Raw genomic sequence first — 16,039 nt, 5'->3', positions numbered from 1 at the left:
TCACTTCATCGAGCCAGAACTGGATCCCTTATCTCCTAACTTTATTTTGCAGTGTCTTACCTCCTAGACCATGCTGTCTCCTATCTATGCTCTCCTTTTACTTTTTTCATATTACTCACTTTGGCTAGTGATATTAAAATGGTTAATTTTACCTTTATTTCTAGTTACTTTTACTTTCCAATTCTATTCTGTTATGTCTAAGTTCAAAACCTTGCAGGGCAATGTTTAAATATAAAAACAAACAAAAAGAAACCATATCTTTCCATGGTTTTTTTATCATTTATTTTCTTTACAAAATCAAAGGCCCTACCTTGCAAATTGTACTATGAGTACAAGAGTCCACCTACACAGAGCAGCTTGAACGATGGGGTATAAATTACTGGCCTAAATCAGTTGGTAGTGTAACTTTAAAGATCAAGAAAAAGGCTGGAAATTGAAGGTGTGGTAAGTCAGTCACCCTTTAGGACTCTGCATAAAATGCTGGTCTTCATACCCATTATTTCTAGAAATTAAACATTTTTAATAATTTTAGACAGGAATCCCCAAATGCAAGGAGAATAACAATAATACTCAGCATATATATACCAGTTTCACGTTCAAAGTGGTGTAGAAAATTTAACCATATTATTAGAGCATTAATCCTCATAACCTGCCTGTGAGGTAATGAAGCGTTTTTATTCCTGTATTACAGATAAAGAAACTGACATAGAGTTTACATTTTATTTTTTAATTAATTTTTTAAAATTACAGTTTTCTAAAAGCACCCTTTAAACATATGTATGTAATATAAATTATGTCCTGGAAATCATATCCACATAACAAGTCATGGCAGAGCTGGAATTAGTTTTCAGGAACTCTTGACTCTAGTCCCAGCTCTGTGCTCAGTCCATTAAAATATGCTGTCTCTGTAGAAAAAAAACACATAGGACGGAAAAGGGAACATAACACAGAAGAAGGCAGGACAGTTCACAGGGTGCTGAAGGGAACAGAAAAGACAAAAATTTAGAAACTAAGAAACTTGGTCCTGATTTTTTTTACATCTGCACAGGAGGAGGAAGCGTCCTGGCATATAGCAGGAAATTAATTGAACATATGGAAAGCTGCTCCGTTCTGCTGATTCTGTCATCTTCTCTAGGGCAGCCAGCTTGCTGCTGCGTCAAGCACTTTACACACAGTGACACGCAGGCATTACACATCTGCAGGATCATCTTGGCAAACAGAGAGACACACAAATATTTGTCCTTAAGAGTCAGTAGATTTCAAAGGTGGTGAAAAAGCTCATATAAAAATGTTTCCTAAATGAACAGTCATCTGAAGGGTGAAGGTGACTCTGGGACACACATCTTTCCACAATCCCTTAATAGTCAAATATTCCCTTACCATGTGTTTGTTATTATAGATGACTGTACTACTCCAATGCATTTTTCATGGCACTAAAGACTGCCTCTGTGGAAGACATAGGAGAGGTGTACAGGCTTTATCACCCATCTGAAATCATCCTTTCAGACAGGGCTAGTGCTCTGTTTGTAGCAATAGTAAGTAAAAGTTCAGAGGCGAGTTAGAAAATAAATTGCCAACTTTATTTAATTAGAGCTTAGCTAAACTGTGTGTATGAGGAAGGTGGAGAAAAGTTGAGGCTTCCAGAGAACCCCAGCCTATTAACCCTCTAGTAGGGCATTGAGTGGCAACAGATCCAACCAATGAAACACAAATTTTGAGCATTACATCATCTACTCAGACTCTCACTGGACATACCAGGAGGACATGACACTGTTTCTTAGCAACTTCTTGGAGCTGCTGAAAGCTGGCATTAACCTTTTCATGGGTGTTAGTTACCACACTCTTCCCAGTTGTCTGATCAATTCTAGCCTATTTTAAAAAATAATACAATAAATAATAAAATAAAACGTTCTTGCCACAGATTTAGTCTATGTAGAGGCTTCCTAGTTCATTGAGTTCTGATTGATAGATCAGCCCTATTATCAACAAGCCTGAACAATCCTTTGATTTTTTTTTGGTTCAGTAACAATGCATACATTTTTCTGTGATTATGGGGAAGATTCAGCATATCTCAATTTAGAAAACTGTGGCTTCCTAGGACTTCACAGCTGTACACATCACCACTCAAAACTTCATGACAAAATATCATCTTGCTCCAAAAGAATAAACTCTCTACCACTTGAGCTGCAGGATATTCTCCACTATCTGGTACTGTCAGTGTGGAGCATTGTGGGAAGGCTCCTGAAAGCCACTAACAGTCAGCATAAACAACACAAGTGTCTGCACTGACACTGCAACCACCTAACTACATCAACCTTGACGCTATGCCGCTCATGGAGGTGGAGTTATTAAGTCAGTGTAGCTGGGCAGTTACAAAATTTAAATGTAGAACACTTCCATAGTTAGGTCAACGTAACCTGCCTTGTGTCAACCTAACTCTAGTGTAGCCCAGACCTGATTTTTATCTTTTCTACACACAACTAAAGCCCCCCTGCTAAGGAGTTGGAGTCCTCATCAAGCATCATTTGTTTCAGGTTTAGTCCAGGCTGTGTGACTCATATGCCACCTAGCAATTCCTTTTAGATCAGGGTCCCCACTACAACAGAAGAGGGCATTATTAACCAACTTTGCAGGCAACAGACTAGACACGCATGAAATAAATTGTCCACAACAATATATGAATTCCAGGAAAGATCAGTTTGATAGCTATAAGAAAAGGAGTACTTGTGGCACCTTAGAGACTAACCAATTTATTTGAGCATAAGCTTTCGTGAGCTACAGCTCACTTCATCGGATGCATACTGTGGAAACTGCAGAAGACATTATATACACAGAAACCATGAAACAATACCTCCTCCCACCCCACTCTCCTACAGACTAACACGGCTGTTACTCTGAAACCTTTGATAGCTATGGAGCAGATCACTCCCTCCTTCAGAGAGCCCAGTGGAAGGGGGCTGAAAACTCTGCAAGGTTCATCTCACAGAATTTTCAAGAAATTGTCCCCCAGTGGGAAGGAGTCTGTGGGCTGCAGAATCGACAGGGTGGCAAAGCCTCCTCATCCTGCATATCCAGGGGTTCCATGAAGAATAGAAGGTTAGATCCATGGAAGTTGGAGCCGTCCTGCCTATGCAACTGCCTCTTTGTGATGCTTCTCAGGCCCCACTTCTGGCAGCATAGCTCTAGAAAGAGCCATGGTTCAATTGTCTGTGTCCCTATGCAGCTACTCAGAAGCAGTAAGGGAAGGGATCCTGTAGAAGTTAATGCTTCTGGAATAGCTTGTATAGAATCCAAAGGAGGGGTGACAATGCAGAAATGCCATCCCTATTCTCTTTATGCTTTTAGGAGGAATCCACTTGATATCAACCCTATTCACTTACATAAGCAGAAGGGTGATCTGGGCTGCTAGTGGGCATCAGTTGTAACAGTAGCCGCCGGAGTCAATGGAGTGCTATATGATAGGGGCCTAATATTTTGTTGCCCTGACCCATACAATACGGGTCCAAGAAATAAAAATCAGTTTCTTACCAGCACTCCTGCCTTTCACACCTTTGCCACACCTGTGACAACTCTATAGTTTCTGTTATTGAATGCATTCCTTCAGCATCAGATCAGTAAAGTCTCATCTTCAGATCTGTAAATTCTACATCTTCTCATCCTGCAACCTGTCAAATACTGAGTCCAAGTTGCTCAAGTGCATCTCTGCAGCATCTCTCCACAGCTCTTCTAATCCTTTGCTGTATCTTGTCCATAATGTGTTGAAAAATCACTGCTAGGCTTGCCAGCTGGTTATACTGGGAGATAACCTCTTTAATGGCAATATGCTGAGTCTGATTCTTATGTCTCTTAGAAGAGAGTAAATAAGGAGTTAGTCTGTTCAAATGAATGGAATAATATCACATAAAATTAGTACAGGAGCAGATTCAGGCCTGGTGTTTTACATTTACTATCCAGCGCCACCTGTTGTTAAGTCTGTGTCAAGTCTAATATGGTGAACTCGCTTCCAATTTTTCCTGGTGGCTGAGGGTACAGAGAGCCAGGAGAGGGATGGAGGGTAGGGGGAAAGGGTTGCTGGAAGGAGAATGGTGGGAGGAGGGCTCAGTTAAACTCAAGAGGCTTGAGGCACAGCATTCCAAGGGTGGAAAAGTCCAAACACGCATGTATCCCTTTGTCTCCTTTTTCTCTGTTTGCCATGTCTGTAGGTGCCATTTTCACTTTCTTTGCAAACAGGTGAATTAAGAGATTTCACTGAACCACTGGAAAAAGAAAACCTGTATAATCCACACTGCTCTCACCCAGCTTCACTAAGCCACCAGCTGATCTCTAGTGCTTCTTACAGGTATTTTTAATTTATTATTTATATGCTCAATTTTTGGTATCCAGATTATTTTAGAAAATAAATAGTGATACTTGGCCAGATCATCCTCCTCCCATAGAAGTTGTGGGAGGGACAAGATGCAGGGAGATTCTGTTTTTTTGATTGTGGCGGCAGAGTTTGCCCCTCAGAAGTTAAGAGGAAGGAGTTTACTGACTCCAGAATCTTCACCTTTCTGAGATCCATTTAGATCCCAGGAGATGGGCTAGGGGCCAGGGTCAGTCACAAAGCACTGTCTCTGCACCAGCTCTGGAGCCCCATGCTACCCATCTGGTTACTTTTTGGAGCCAGATTCCTCTGGCCTCCACCACCCCTAGAACCCTTCCTCAAGTGGCATGCCTTGAACTGTATTAAATGGACCCCATTGTCAATAGGATGAATCTAGCATATCCAATTCCTACCTCCTGCCCTCTACATATGGGGATCCCAGGCAGTGTGAAGTACTCTCCATTGGGTCTAAGGAGTATTATAGAGGTGACTGTTTAATTCCATACCTGTGCTGGTTGAAAGGGGAAGATCCACTCTGTGGGACAACTGAACCTACTCTCCTCAGCTGTAGTGCACTTTCTATTGCTCAACGCATCAGTAAATACCTCATGAAGAATCTATCAGTTATTGTGCTTTTGGTTGGATGGTTTGGTTTTGTTGAAGGATTTATTGGATGACCATTTGAAGCACTCCTGTGTGGTGTGTCATAAATACCCACTTGAGATAAAAACAGGAATAGCTGTGCTGAAGATTATGCTGAACGAAAATCCAGACAGAAAATAGAACTCTATGTGACATTCTCACCCCAAACCAAACAAAAACTGTTTTTCTCAGCAATAGGAATGGCCAGATCACACAATGTTATCACATCTAAAAGAGCAAAGGCTTGTCTTGTATTTTGTATTGTCATTTGCACCTGTACAAAGTGGGTATAAAATGCTACCAATCTGATCTGGTATCACAATAGACCCACTTAGCACTTATGTGAATGGCTACACAACAAAGCAACATTTGATTCTTTGGATTTTTAATCGGAAAAGTAAGTAGCAGTACATTAGACTGGAGAACTTTAGAAACCATTTATCTCATAACCTAGAAGATTATCTCTGTAAAGTGCCATGTGCTTCCATGGTGCAATACACAAATGTCAAATCATAACAACAACAGTGACTAAGCTAATAGCTATTTACAAGTGAAGAGCCAGCAGCACCCAGAAACTACTGTAGAAATTGTATAGAGCTAGGCTGTAATATATTCTGCTCTTGGTTTGAGATTTCTGTGAAGATTTTAAATGGAGATTTCATAAATGCAGAGGATGAATTGTCAGTACCACTACACACACACAGCATTCATAATGTATATAGTTTTTCACTTCTTCCAACCTAAAAAGAGATGAGTGAGCATCCATGAACCAAAGTTTCTGCAAACACTCTCAAAGTATTTGTTAGATTAAAATCCTAGTTTTCTACCCGTAACTCTACTCTCTGTAATTTAAAGCCATGGCTTTTTTTCACAAGTAATTCAATATACAAATCAAACATTTTCCGAACTAAAGAATGCTTATGCTGTGTATTAAGGACAGAAGAAATAAATTTCCCCTACACCAGCCCTTCTCCCCCCCCCCCCAAAGTTGGTTTGACACAAATGGGTGCCCTGTATGTAGCATATATAGTGTATTTTTCCTCCCTCTCTCTGTTGCTTGCTTCTCAGTACTGAATTGTATTCACTGGACCAGATTAATTCTGGGGTCTATGCCAACTTTTCTCAGCACAGACCCTGGCAGAAGGCCCTGTGCAACAGAAAGTCTGTTTGGAGCAATTGAAGCAGTCCAAGGGAGCACAAAGTCCTTTCTGCCTGGAGGCACCATCTAGCCCCAGAAGTAGAGTTGACACTTGGCCAGTTAGGAGGAGTGGTTAGGCCAGCTGAGGAATGTGCTGAATGAGCATATCCCTTATTTAGCCTGTGACTGAAACTGCACAACCCCCAGCAAAAACCACAAGGTACTGATTGGACACAAACTGGTGCTCAGTGTACACCCGAGCTGAGTATTCATGAGATGTGGCGAGCAACTTAATACTGAAACTTTATTCCTACCCCCCTACCTACTTCCTCTCTCCCATTCCAAGCACCAGTTACCTCCCTTAACTCACATGAGCATTCCAATGAAGTCAAGAGAAGAAGGAGACAGTGAAATCTGTTGTTTCACAGCATACACACACAGAAGTTAGATAAAAACATAAAATACTCTTGCTGGAAGCTTGCAACAAACACTACTTTATTCTTAGAATTCAGAACAATAACAAATAAGAATCCAAAATCAGAGAGAGAGAAAGCAGGCTGCTCCCTAAAATGCAGAGGCACAGCTCACTCTGACCTTGTTTGTCACTCTAGGCTGGCTCGCTACGCACAGAGTGAATCTGATCACATGCTTCCCTACAGAGCCCTAGCAAAACCCCTGGGAATGTAAAGTGCTAGATCATAATTTTAACACAATTTTCAGAATACCACAAAATCAATGAGTTTTGTATGCAAAAGGAATGCAGGATCAGGCCCAAAATAGTTTTCTTAGGCCTGTACCACACTTAAAAATGAGATAATCGTCACTCAATGCTGTGAAAAATGTTGCATCGAGCACCAGTTAGGTCAGCCTAACCCCAGTGTGGATGCAGCTTGGTTAATGGAAGAATTCTTCTGTTGACCTACCTACTGCTTCTCAGAGAGATGGATTAACTACACTGACAGAAAAAAACCTTCAGTTGATGTAGGAAGCATCTACATTAGGGTGCTACAGCAGCACAGCTGCAGTGCTGTACTGTGCCACTGTAGTGTAGACATGGCCTTTAAAGGTCTGCAGGTTTGGATCCTTAGGTTAATACATTCTCGTCAATTTACATATTCTCTTCATATATTTTCATATTGACATATCCTCCCAGTGCTCATCACCAAATGATATTCTGTTTTGGCTTCATGTTACAGCAACCTGCTACAAGATCAGGAATGGACTGTAATAATCCCAAACCCAGTGTGTAACTCTTTTCTGGATGGCTCATACCTGCCTCTGACAGATGATTGATGGCCTGTCTTTTTCTTACACTTTGGCAACACTCAAACAGCTTGTCATGCCAATAAAACCTGATTCAGCTGATGACCATCAAAGGCATTTCCTGTCTGTCCTTTTTAGGGCCAAATTCTTTTCTCAAATACATTAATGTAAATTTAAAGTAACATGCTGAAGCCAAAGGAATTACTCAGGATTTACACCAGTGTAGCTGACAGAATTATTGGGCCCTTAATTAGGAAATCAGACAATCTTTTCCTGTTTTTGTGAACGCTCTAAGAAAAGAGGTGGAGAGCGAGCAAAAGCCATGTAAGTTAATACCTCCTCATATTTCTCCTTCCTATTTCTGTAGATACTGCTTCACTGTTTTTCTGAGTCAATGCCTCTTTAGTTAATTGTACTTTTCCCAGCATACTGTAAGCACTAAATCTTTAGATCGTAAACCTTTCAGGGCAGGGATTGTTTCTTTTTTTGTGATCACACAGAGCCCAGCACAATAGGGCCTCAATCCCAATTGCACCCTTGGGTATTACCATATTTACTACTATTAAACAAGTGATAACTTCCTCTGTTGCACAATATACACTGAACCCATCTCCTTCCACACACCAGACCTGTTCCTCAGCATTGGGCCTATCTGGAAATGAACTTGAATGGTTCAAAGGCCTTGGAGTGGCCCTCTACACAGAACTGGATTTCACACCTTTGTGAATAAAGGCATGTAGTTTCCCAAACTGACCATAAGGTGTCCCCACAAATCCACTCCAGTTAATATGTAACTTTAGGGTTGGACTGTTCAGTACCTGATGGCAGTAAGTTGGATTTGCAAGGAACATCCAGGGTGATGTGGGAAGTGGTGTTGGTGATTCTATAGATGACACTCCTCCATTGAATCAGTATCAAACCAATGGCCAGTTGGTTTTGGATCACTGTCTTGACCTTTCCGATGAGACATAAAAACAGTATCTGGGTAAATTCTCAGTTGGGTAATTGTGACCTATGCCCCTTAAACTCAGTTCTTATCTGTGGTCATTAGGCATTTCCTACGTGTCTGGAGGCCTGCAGTTTTAATATTAACACTCCTTAGAGGAAAGGACCCTTTTGACCACAAATCCAGAGAAAGGTGGGCTCCAACAACCTTTTCTTCCTTACCTCATCTTGGAGGTTGAAGGTTTCTAGCCCTGCCCAGCGTAGTTTGCATCAATTTCTCAAATACCAATCTTAAACCACCTGAATTGTAGAAAAACAAAATTTGTTGAAAAAGAGAGAGAAAATCAGACTGAGCAAAAGAAACTGTTTGCATGACATGTCCAGCCTGAAGCTGCAGAAGCTAATTAAGATCAGTCCAATCCATGTTGTTTTAATTAAGAATCACAATCTTACATTTATAGAGAATGCATTTTCTCCTTCCCTGGCTAGTCTTTTTCTACCTGTTCTGTTCCAGTCTGAGACCCAGCCCTCCGGTCTCTGGGTGGGCATGATACATCTCCCACCTGTTTTGCAATTTTGCTTTCCTTTTCAGATTTCTTTGATGTTTCTGATCTATTATCATATGCAACACCAAACCCAAATGACATCTGTATTGATTAATTTATCTGTAATATAGCATTGCCTAAAGGCCTCTACCAGGTTGGGAACCTCTCGTACTGTGTGCTATACGGATACGGCTATCTAGTAAAAGAAGTCCCTGCCCCAAAGAACATACAATTTTAAAGACAAGCTACAACAGCTGGATGAAACAAACAAAGCAGGGAGTGTGTGAGTAAGGACAAGGAAACAGTAACATGATGTTTTTGCATACACTACTTGTGTTTGGATCGTAGGTGTAACAAACAGATGAGGGGCAGTATTCTCAGTTTGCCATGTGCCTAGTCAGCTGGCATTGTTCTGTAGGCATGTTAATGGCTAGGCAGGTATACCTTGGTGTTCTGCAGAGCGAGGGTATTACTGCCTGTGTCTCATGCCATGGCCAGAGTCATTCACTATTGTATTCACTCCTTTGAATAAACAGTTTAGATTCCAAATTTTTTAATATGTATTTTACATCTTAGGACTTGTACACACCCAAATTTGCACCAGTTTAACTGAAACTGGTTTACTTAAACCAGTGAAAACCCCTATGTGAATATGTATTTTGGTATAAGAGTGGTTCATTTTGGTTCAATTTAAACCTGTTCCCAATTAAACTAATGTGAACCAACATAAGCCACTAAAAGTTTAAAAAAAAACAAACCAAACACTATGCGTACAGAGGGTTGCACCAGTTTAATTAAGCTGGTGCAATTCTCAGTCTAGATAAACTTTTGCTTCCAAATAAGCATCTTATCTGCATACTTTTTCACATTAAACGTCTTGGCAGGAGGTGTCACCCTGAGGAGTTTAAAATGAAATGGACTGTACTATATTATATTTCTCTCCACACTAATTCTACTCTGTATCTACTCTATACTGCATACAAAAAACAATGTTAACAGCATGCTAGGGTTGCAAAGTCAAGCATTCAAAAATTAGGCAGCCAGGAGGAGCAATTATAGGAAAAGTTTGTTCAGCCCCTGCAGCCCTTGGTTGGAGCATGTTCAGTTGCTCTGAGGGGCTGGCACATGGGCAGTTCGGCTGGCATGGAGGGATGGTGCATGTTCAGGGCAGATGAAATTCTCAGAATTCCTCTGTCAAATTCTAACAAGGCTAAGTATGGATGAACTGAGATTTTTTCAGAGGTTTATAACTTGGCCGAATTTGGCAGATTTTCAAAGGGACAGCAAAAGCCACATCTCTGACACGAGGGCAGCTCCCCTGTCAAATTTCATGTCCCTATTCCCAAGTATGGAGGCACTGTAGTTTCTCAAAGAAACAACTGTAAATTTTTTTTTTTTAACAAAACAGCCTATTTTTCCCTACCTTCCTTCCTGGAAATGACTGAACCATTTTTGCTGAACGTTACCCAAAAAATTCAGTGTGACATAGACAACCATCATCATATTATGATGTTGCATTAGCCCTAAGGCTATTGCAAGACAGTTTTAATGTCCTGCAAGCTCTGTAAAAATCTAGACCGGTGACAGCTGTAGCAGGATACAGGAAATATATCCTGCATCAATTGTAAACACTGACTGCAAAAACTGCCGGTCTATGATTTGGGATGCACTAAAACCTTTATTACCTTACATGATACTTCTAGGAGTTACTGCTGGGGTGATGGGCTCCAGAGTCTCTTACTATGGGCTCAAATGGTAAGTCACTATTAAGGCTATATTGTGGATCATCTACAGATAAGGATGATGTATTTTTTTCAAGATTAAGCACTGGATCATTTACAAATTGACCATTCTAAAATATGATACAGAAAAAAGAAAACATCACAATGTGAATCAAAACTTAAGATTCAGCAGAGTCTGAGCTTTAACTCAGCAGACTAATTACTAATTATTTGCAAAACTATATCTTAAAAACAAACTTTTCAAGTTAAGCATTCAAAACAATTAAACACATTTATAACTAATGTAAACGGCTTTTTCTTCCTAATTTTGAAAATATTAATGAGCTGTCTGCCTGAACTATATGTGCAAAGTCACAAACCTATCGTGAATCCCCATAACTGGACTGAAACCACTAAAGGTTTGTCTTGGAAAGGCTGTCAGATCCTGAAATTATAGAGGAAAAAGGGAGGCCTTGTTCTAATATTGGCTTGTAGTTTTAGACATTAGTGGGGGAAAAACAATGCAAAATGCTTCCAAATATGTACATGGCATATAATGTTCTGCTCCCAAATAGGAAATATTCATTTCAGGACACATTTTTGGAATGCCATTATGATATATATAAAGGCTTTCCCATTGTTTCTCTGCTGCTCCCAAATTACTCCTTCCTTAGCTGAATAGTTCTTCCATTGAGAAAGGCAGGTTCCCAGGATTGTCTTTGAAAATCATAGGTTAATCCCCGTTCCCTAATCATTTACCTTAGTAACCAACAAATAACTAGTTACTTTTTAATCGTAGCAGGGGAAATCCACAGGGATTTTAGACAGCTAGAAAGTCATTAGTTACAACAAGAACCATCATGACATTTTCTAGGCCCAAAGAAAACTATATTCTAGGTGCTTTTATCCTAACCCATCCCTTTGGTGGCAGATTTTGCTGTTATTTCCATGAAATTTCATTAACTTCAGAGGTGTTACTTGTGACCAGAATTTGGTTTGTTCTGGCTATACTTTACCCGCTATATTCTCTGGATCCATAGGAGCAGTCTGAGAACTGCTCTAATTTGGGACAGCTGGCTAAGGTCCCCAATCTACCATATACTCTAACCATTCCCTGTCCTCACCCAACCCACCTCTGCCCCACGGGCTGCGGAAAGGGTAACACCTAAACCAAATGAAAAACGAAGTTCCTTAGGTTCCTTGCTGAGGTACACTGACACCTCAGTTCCCTCACTTGTGGTGGTCTCCTTGTCCTGTGCTGTTGCTACTATTCCTATGGAATTCAGGAGGTACTGTGGTACTCCTCAATTACTGCAGGCAGGCACCAGGAGCTCCTTTGTGGCTGCTAAAACAGCTCCTAGACCTGTTCCTTCTGAAACACACCCTTTGGTTCTTGCTGCTTCCACTCCGCAGAAACGGGGAAAGAACTCTGACCATGGTGGTGGCTCCTCTTGCTCCTGCCCCTCCCCAATTAGCCATTGGTACTGACAGGTTGGGGCAAGATGGTGATAGGCTCAGAAAGGTGCTCATACAACATATGGGAACATGTTGCCAGCTGGGGACTTGTGAGTAGCCTCCACTCCCTATGTGCTGCCTAAAGAGCACAAAGAATGGATAATGGCAGAGAACTCCCCCATAATATTGACTGTGGTTCACTGACCTTTTGGAAATAGGATTTGTTCCATGTATGACCTGAAAAGAGAGCTCTGTGTACCTCAAAAGCTTGTCTCTCTCACTAAAAGAAGTTGGTCCAATAAAAGATATTACCTCAGCCACCTGGTATGTCTAATATCCTGGAACCAACACAGCTACAACTGCACTATGTATTATTGTGATACAAGTAGTGACAATCAGAAGTGGTCACCCATTTGTTTTACATGCACACACAACCCCATCTCCTATCTGTGATGGAGCAGCAGGAGGCTGGGGGACCCCATGGATGTTCAGTCTCTCCAATTTTTTGCAGGAGGCCTTGGGGCCAAAGACAAGGTGCCTGGACAGCTGGCAGTTCTGAGAGGTAGGGTGGTCCAACAGAGCCTCTTAGAGGAAGAGCCCTACAGAGGGAAGACGGGCACTTGCTTCAGAACCTGTGTGGGGCAATCCTGGAGCAATCCTGGAGCTGTCTCAAATGCCCCCCACCCCACCGCCTTCAACAAGGGCATGGTGGAGGGGCAGCCAGGGGTATTTCAGCCCACAAAAGCACGGTCTGCTGGCTGAGGGGTCTGTCCACAAAGCCATCCCTTTTGTTCTCCTTCCTTGCCCCCTAGCTCGCTGCCTGTGGGCCTCGCAATGTGAGCTCTTTGAGGACAGGCCCCCTCCTTCCTCGCCAGCGACCCCCCGTAGAGCCAGCAGCTCCCGCGGGCTGAGGCGCCGGGCTGGATTTGCTGGCCCCAGAGGCTCAGCTCAGCGTAGATGACACCCCGCTTCCAGCCGCTCTCACTCACCTATTGCCACCCCCGCGGCACCTCCCCGCTGGGGGCAGGGGCTAGTCACAGAGCGGGGCACACTGGGGTGCTCAGGGCGGCGGCCCCAGGCCGCTCCAGCGGCAGCACGGGGCCTGCAGGGGGATCAGGCCACTGGCGCCCAAGGGCCCGGGGGGTCACAACTGGGGAGGGGACGGGCCCAAAACGCCCCTGTGGGGGCACCCCAGGACACCCCCCCGCGCCCCCTTAGCGGCGCCCAGGGCGGGCGGGGGGCGGAAGTGCTGTCACAGGAAGTCCCCCCTCCCGCAGCCGAGGACTGGAGGGGGACAGGGCCCAAGATGGCGGCGGTGGCGGAGGAGCGGCTCCTGTCGGAGGGGGAAGGAGGCGCCATGGGCTCGGCGCGCCTCTCCCCGCCTCCGGCCCCCCAGCTCCAGGGGGGCCAGGCGCTCTTGGAGCAGCTCCCTCAGAGCAACACGCTGGTGGGGCTGCCTATCGTGGCCATCGAGAGCATCCTCGGGTTCCTCTCCTACGACGAGACCAGCCAGCTCCGCCTGGTGAGGGGCCGGCCGGCGAGGGGGGGGTGGGTCATCAGCTCCGCCTGGTGGGGGGCGAGGGGGGCCGGGAAGGGGAAGGGGAGAATATCAAGCCAGGGCCCGACTGAGCCCAGGGCCCTGCTGCTGCCCGCCCCCGAGTCCGTCACGTCTGCCCCTGCTGCTGGGAGGCTTAGGGTGAAATACCCCCCCCCCCCGGGTTTTGTTTAATGCAATTACTCAGGTCTGTCAGGAGGGAAACGAGGTGGGCGGAAGGGGAGAGGGGCCCACTGTCACCATCTCTTGCAGTCTGATGTTGCCCGCTGGCCCGATCTTACCTCAGTACTGTGCTGGAGTTGTGGAAAAGCCAGGCAATTCCCCCCACACTGTCTCCTGTTCAGTACCTTCTTAGTTGGGGGATGCATTTGTCCCTTTTTCTTTCCCACACACCCACCCCCTGAAAACCCAAACAAGAGCCTGTGTGTTAAACGTTTTGGTGTATTTGCCTCGGGAGGCATGCTATTTGTCTGCGCATTGGTTTCCTTACTTAACTGGTACATCTATCTCCATGTTTTTTAGAAATGGTAGCATTATGTTCCAAGACTGTTCCTCCTGTGAAATGCTTCCTTGTGGGTTTAGATTAGAGTCCACATGTCTACTTATTATTTGTAGTACAGTAAGTGTATATGATATATAGAAAATGTATAGGAAGATAAGAACTTTGCTGCAAAGAGCTTAGTCCCAGATCCATTAAGAGACTTAGGCACCACACTGTTCAGCACTGCAGCATCTAATGTTTAGAAAATCACAGGAACACAAAGCCTGGGTTAGGTTCCTAGGCTGCCTGTAGAATGAATGGGGAGAGATAGGCACCTTAGAATGAGATCCACAAAACCAGAATGCTAGACCGGGAGATGTCTAAGATAGCCACTGGGAGATGCTGACTGCAGGGAAGTGCGTAGCTCTGCTAGCAACCTGGAGAAGAGGTGTCCTGCTGCCTGAATTGCGTGTGGGGCCTGAAACTAAATGGCTTGGGGATGGGGACTTCCCGAACGGTTAGGGCACCCACACAGGGTCTGTGAGACTCCCAGTGCAAGTCCCCTCTGCTCTTGCTGGGGGAGAAAGGATTTGAACAGGGATCTGCCACCTCTCAGGTGAGCGGTCTAATCACTAGTTTATAGAGTGGTGGTGGGCAACCTGTGGCCCATCAGGGTAATCTGGTGGCAGGCCGTGAGACAGTTTGTTTACATTGACCGTCCTCAGGCACGTCCACGGTTCGCTGTTCCCAGCCAATGGGAGCCGCAGGAAGCGGTGCAGGCCACAGGGATGTGCCTGCCACCGCTTCCCACAGCTCCCATTGACCAGGGATGGTGAACCACTGACCCCGGGAGCTGCAGACGGTCAATGTAAACAAACTGTCTTGCTGCCCGCCAATGGATTACCCTGATGGGCTGCGTGCGGGCCGCAGGTTGCCCACCACTCCTATAAAGTCATTTTAACTCTTTCAATGGCCCAGTTAATATTTAATTATTCAATTGTTTTATTAAAGTGTAACAACTTAAATAGGCAAGACTGAGGAAGATTCATATCAAAATATTCCATAGCTTAGTAGTTAAGGCATTCATATGAGAGTTGGCAGATCCCAGTTCAAATCCCTTTTTCCCCCTCAGGAGGAGAGGGCACTTGAACTGGGGTTCTCCAACATCCTGGCGAGTACCTTATCCACCAGGTTAAAGGTTTTAAGGAACGTTCTTCCTCCCTCCTGCTACCCCCCCCCCGCGCCCGGATTGCCTGAGGGGCACAATATGGTAACCGTGCCCAGAGGTTGCCTACCAGATCAGGTCTCTGGATGTGACTTAAGCAGCTGAACACCTTCTCTTTCCCAGCTTGTGAATCATTCTGGGGCTTAGGCAGGAGATAGGAATCTGAACCTTTATCATGAGGCAATAGTGCTCAGGCAGGCGATAGGCACCAGGGTGCCTAGGGTGAGGCTGCAGTACACATGCCCAGAGGAAAAAACTTAGGTGCTGAGTGAGTTTAGGCATTTACAGGTTAGGTGGCAGTTGAATGGGAGTTTTGTGGATTGCAGTGGCACTTAAAAACAGGACTTAGGTTTCTGAGTACCTTTGTGGATCACACCCCTACTGTCTCACTCAGACAGACATAGGTCAAGAGTTAAGGTGCAAAAAATGTGCAGAGATGTAACTGAGATCAGTGTACATCATGCTGGTAGTGTCTGAATAGCAAGGGAGTATAAACTCTGGACCAAGCCAATAAATTACTTGTTGTGGATAATGAAGTAGAAGGATTAGGAAGCTTATGTAACCCTCCTAAATTTGTGTGCCATACTGTTTCTATTTTAAGAACATGTAATTAGACTTTCTGTGTAACAAAACAAATATTAGAACTCTAATATGACAAACATATTTCTACAGTAATTTGGACTACATTTCTGGGAGAAATATTTTA

The 16,039-nt window shown here is 43.9% G+C and overlaps 1 protein-coding gene and 1 long non-coding RNA gene across 7 annotated transcripts in view; one reads left to right on the top strand and one right to left on the bottom strand.

Annotated features, from left to right (window-relative positions):
* Positions 1-706: 706 nt before the first annotated feature.
* LOC140909461 (uncharacterized) lies at positions 707-14,047 on the bottom strand. 6 transcript variants are annotated; one of them, XR_012158225.2, is made up of 5 exons: positions 13,062-13,636; positions 8,574-8,651; positions 8,225-8,360; positions 3,529-3,845; positions 707-1,208 (listed from the first exon to the last, which is right to left on the bottom strand). It is a non-coding gene; the product is annotated as an uncharacterized LOC140909461 (long non-coding RNA). The 6 variants fall into 6 exon arrangements; XR_013635581.1 differs by lacking the exon at positions 13,062-13,636 and adding exons at positions 10,582-10,748; positions 12,278-13,047 and having other exon boundaries at positions 707-3,845; XR_012158223.2 differs by lacking the exon at positions 13,062-13,636 and adding an exon at positions 13,909-14,047 and having other exon boundaries at positions 707-3,845.
* FBXO28 (F-box protein 28) overlaps positions 13,201-16,039 on the top strand; it is a 29,693-nt gene continuing 26,854 nt past the window's right edge. Inside the window, exon 1 of the mRNA XM_073338770.2 lies at positions 13,201-13,594. Coding sequence (XP_073194871.2) covers positions 13,379-13,594 — 216 coding nt within the window. The 5' untranslated portion in view covers positions 13,201-13,378. The remainder of the gene's footprint in view (positions 13,595-16,039) is intronic.

The sequence above is a fragment of the Lepidochelys kempii genome, chromosome 3 (genome assembly GCF_965140285.1).
Source record: "Lepidochelys kempii isolate rLepKem1 chromosome 3, rLepKem1.hap1, whole genome shotgun sequence".
Taxonomy (NCBI): Eukaryota; Metazoa; Chordata; order Testudines; family Cheloniidae; genus Lepidochelys; species Lepidochelys kempii.
The sequence above is the reverse complement of the archived record's forward strand: the minus strand, read 5'-3'. Positions and strand labels throughout refer to the sequence as shown.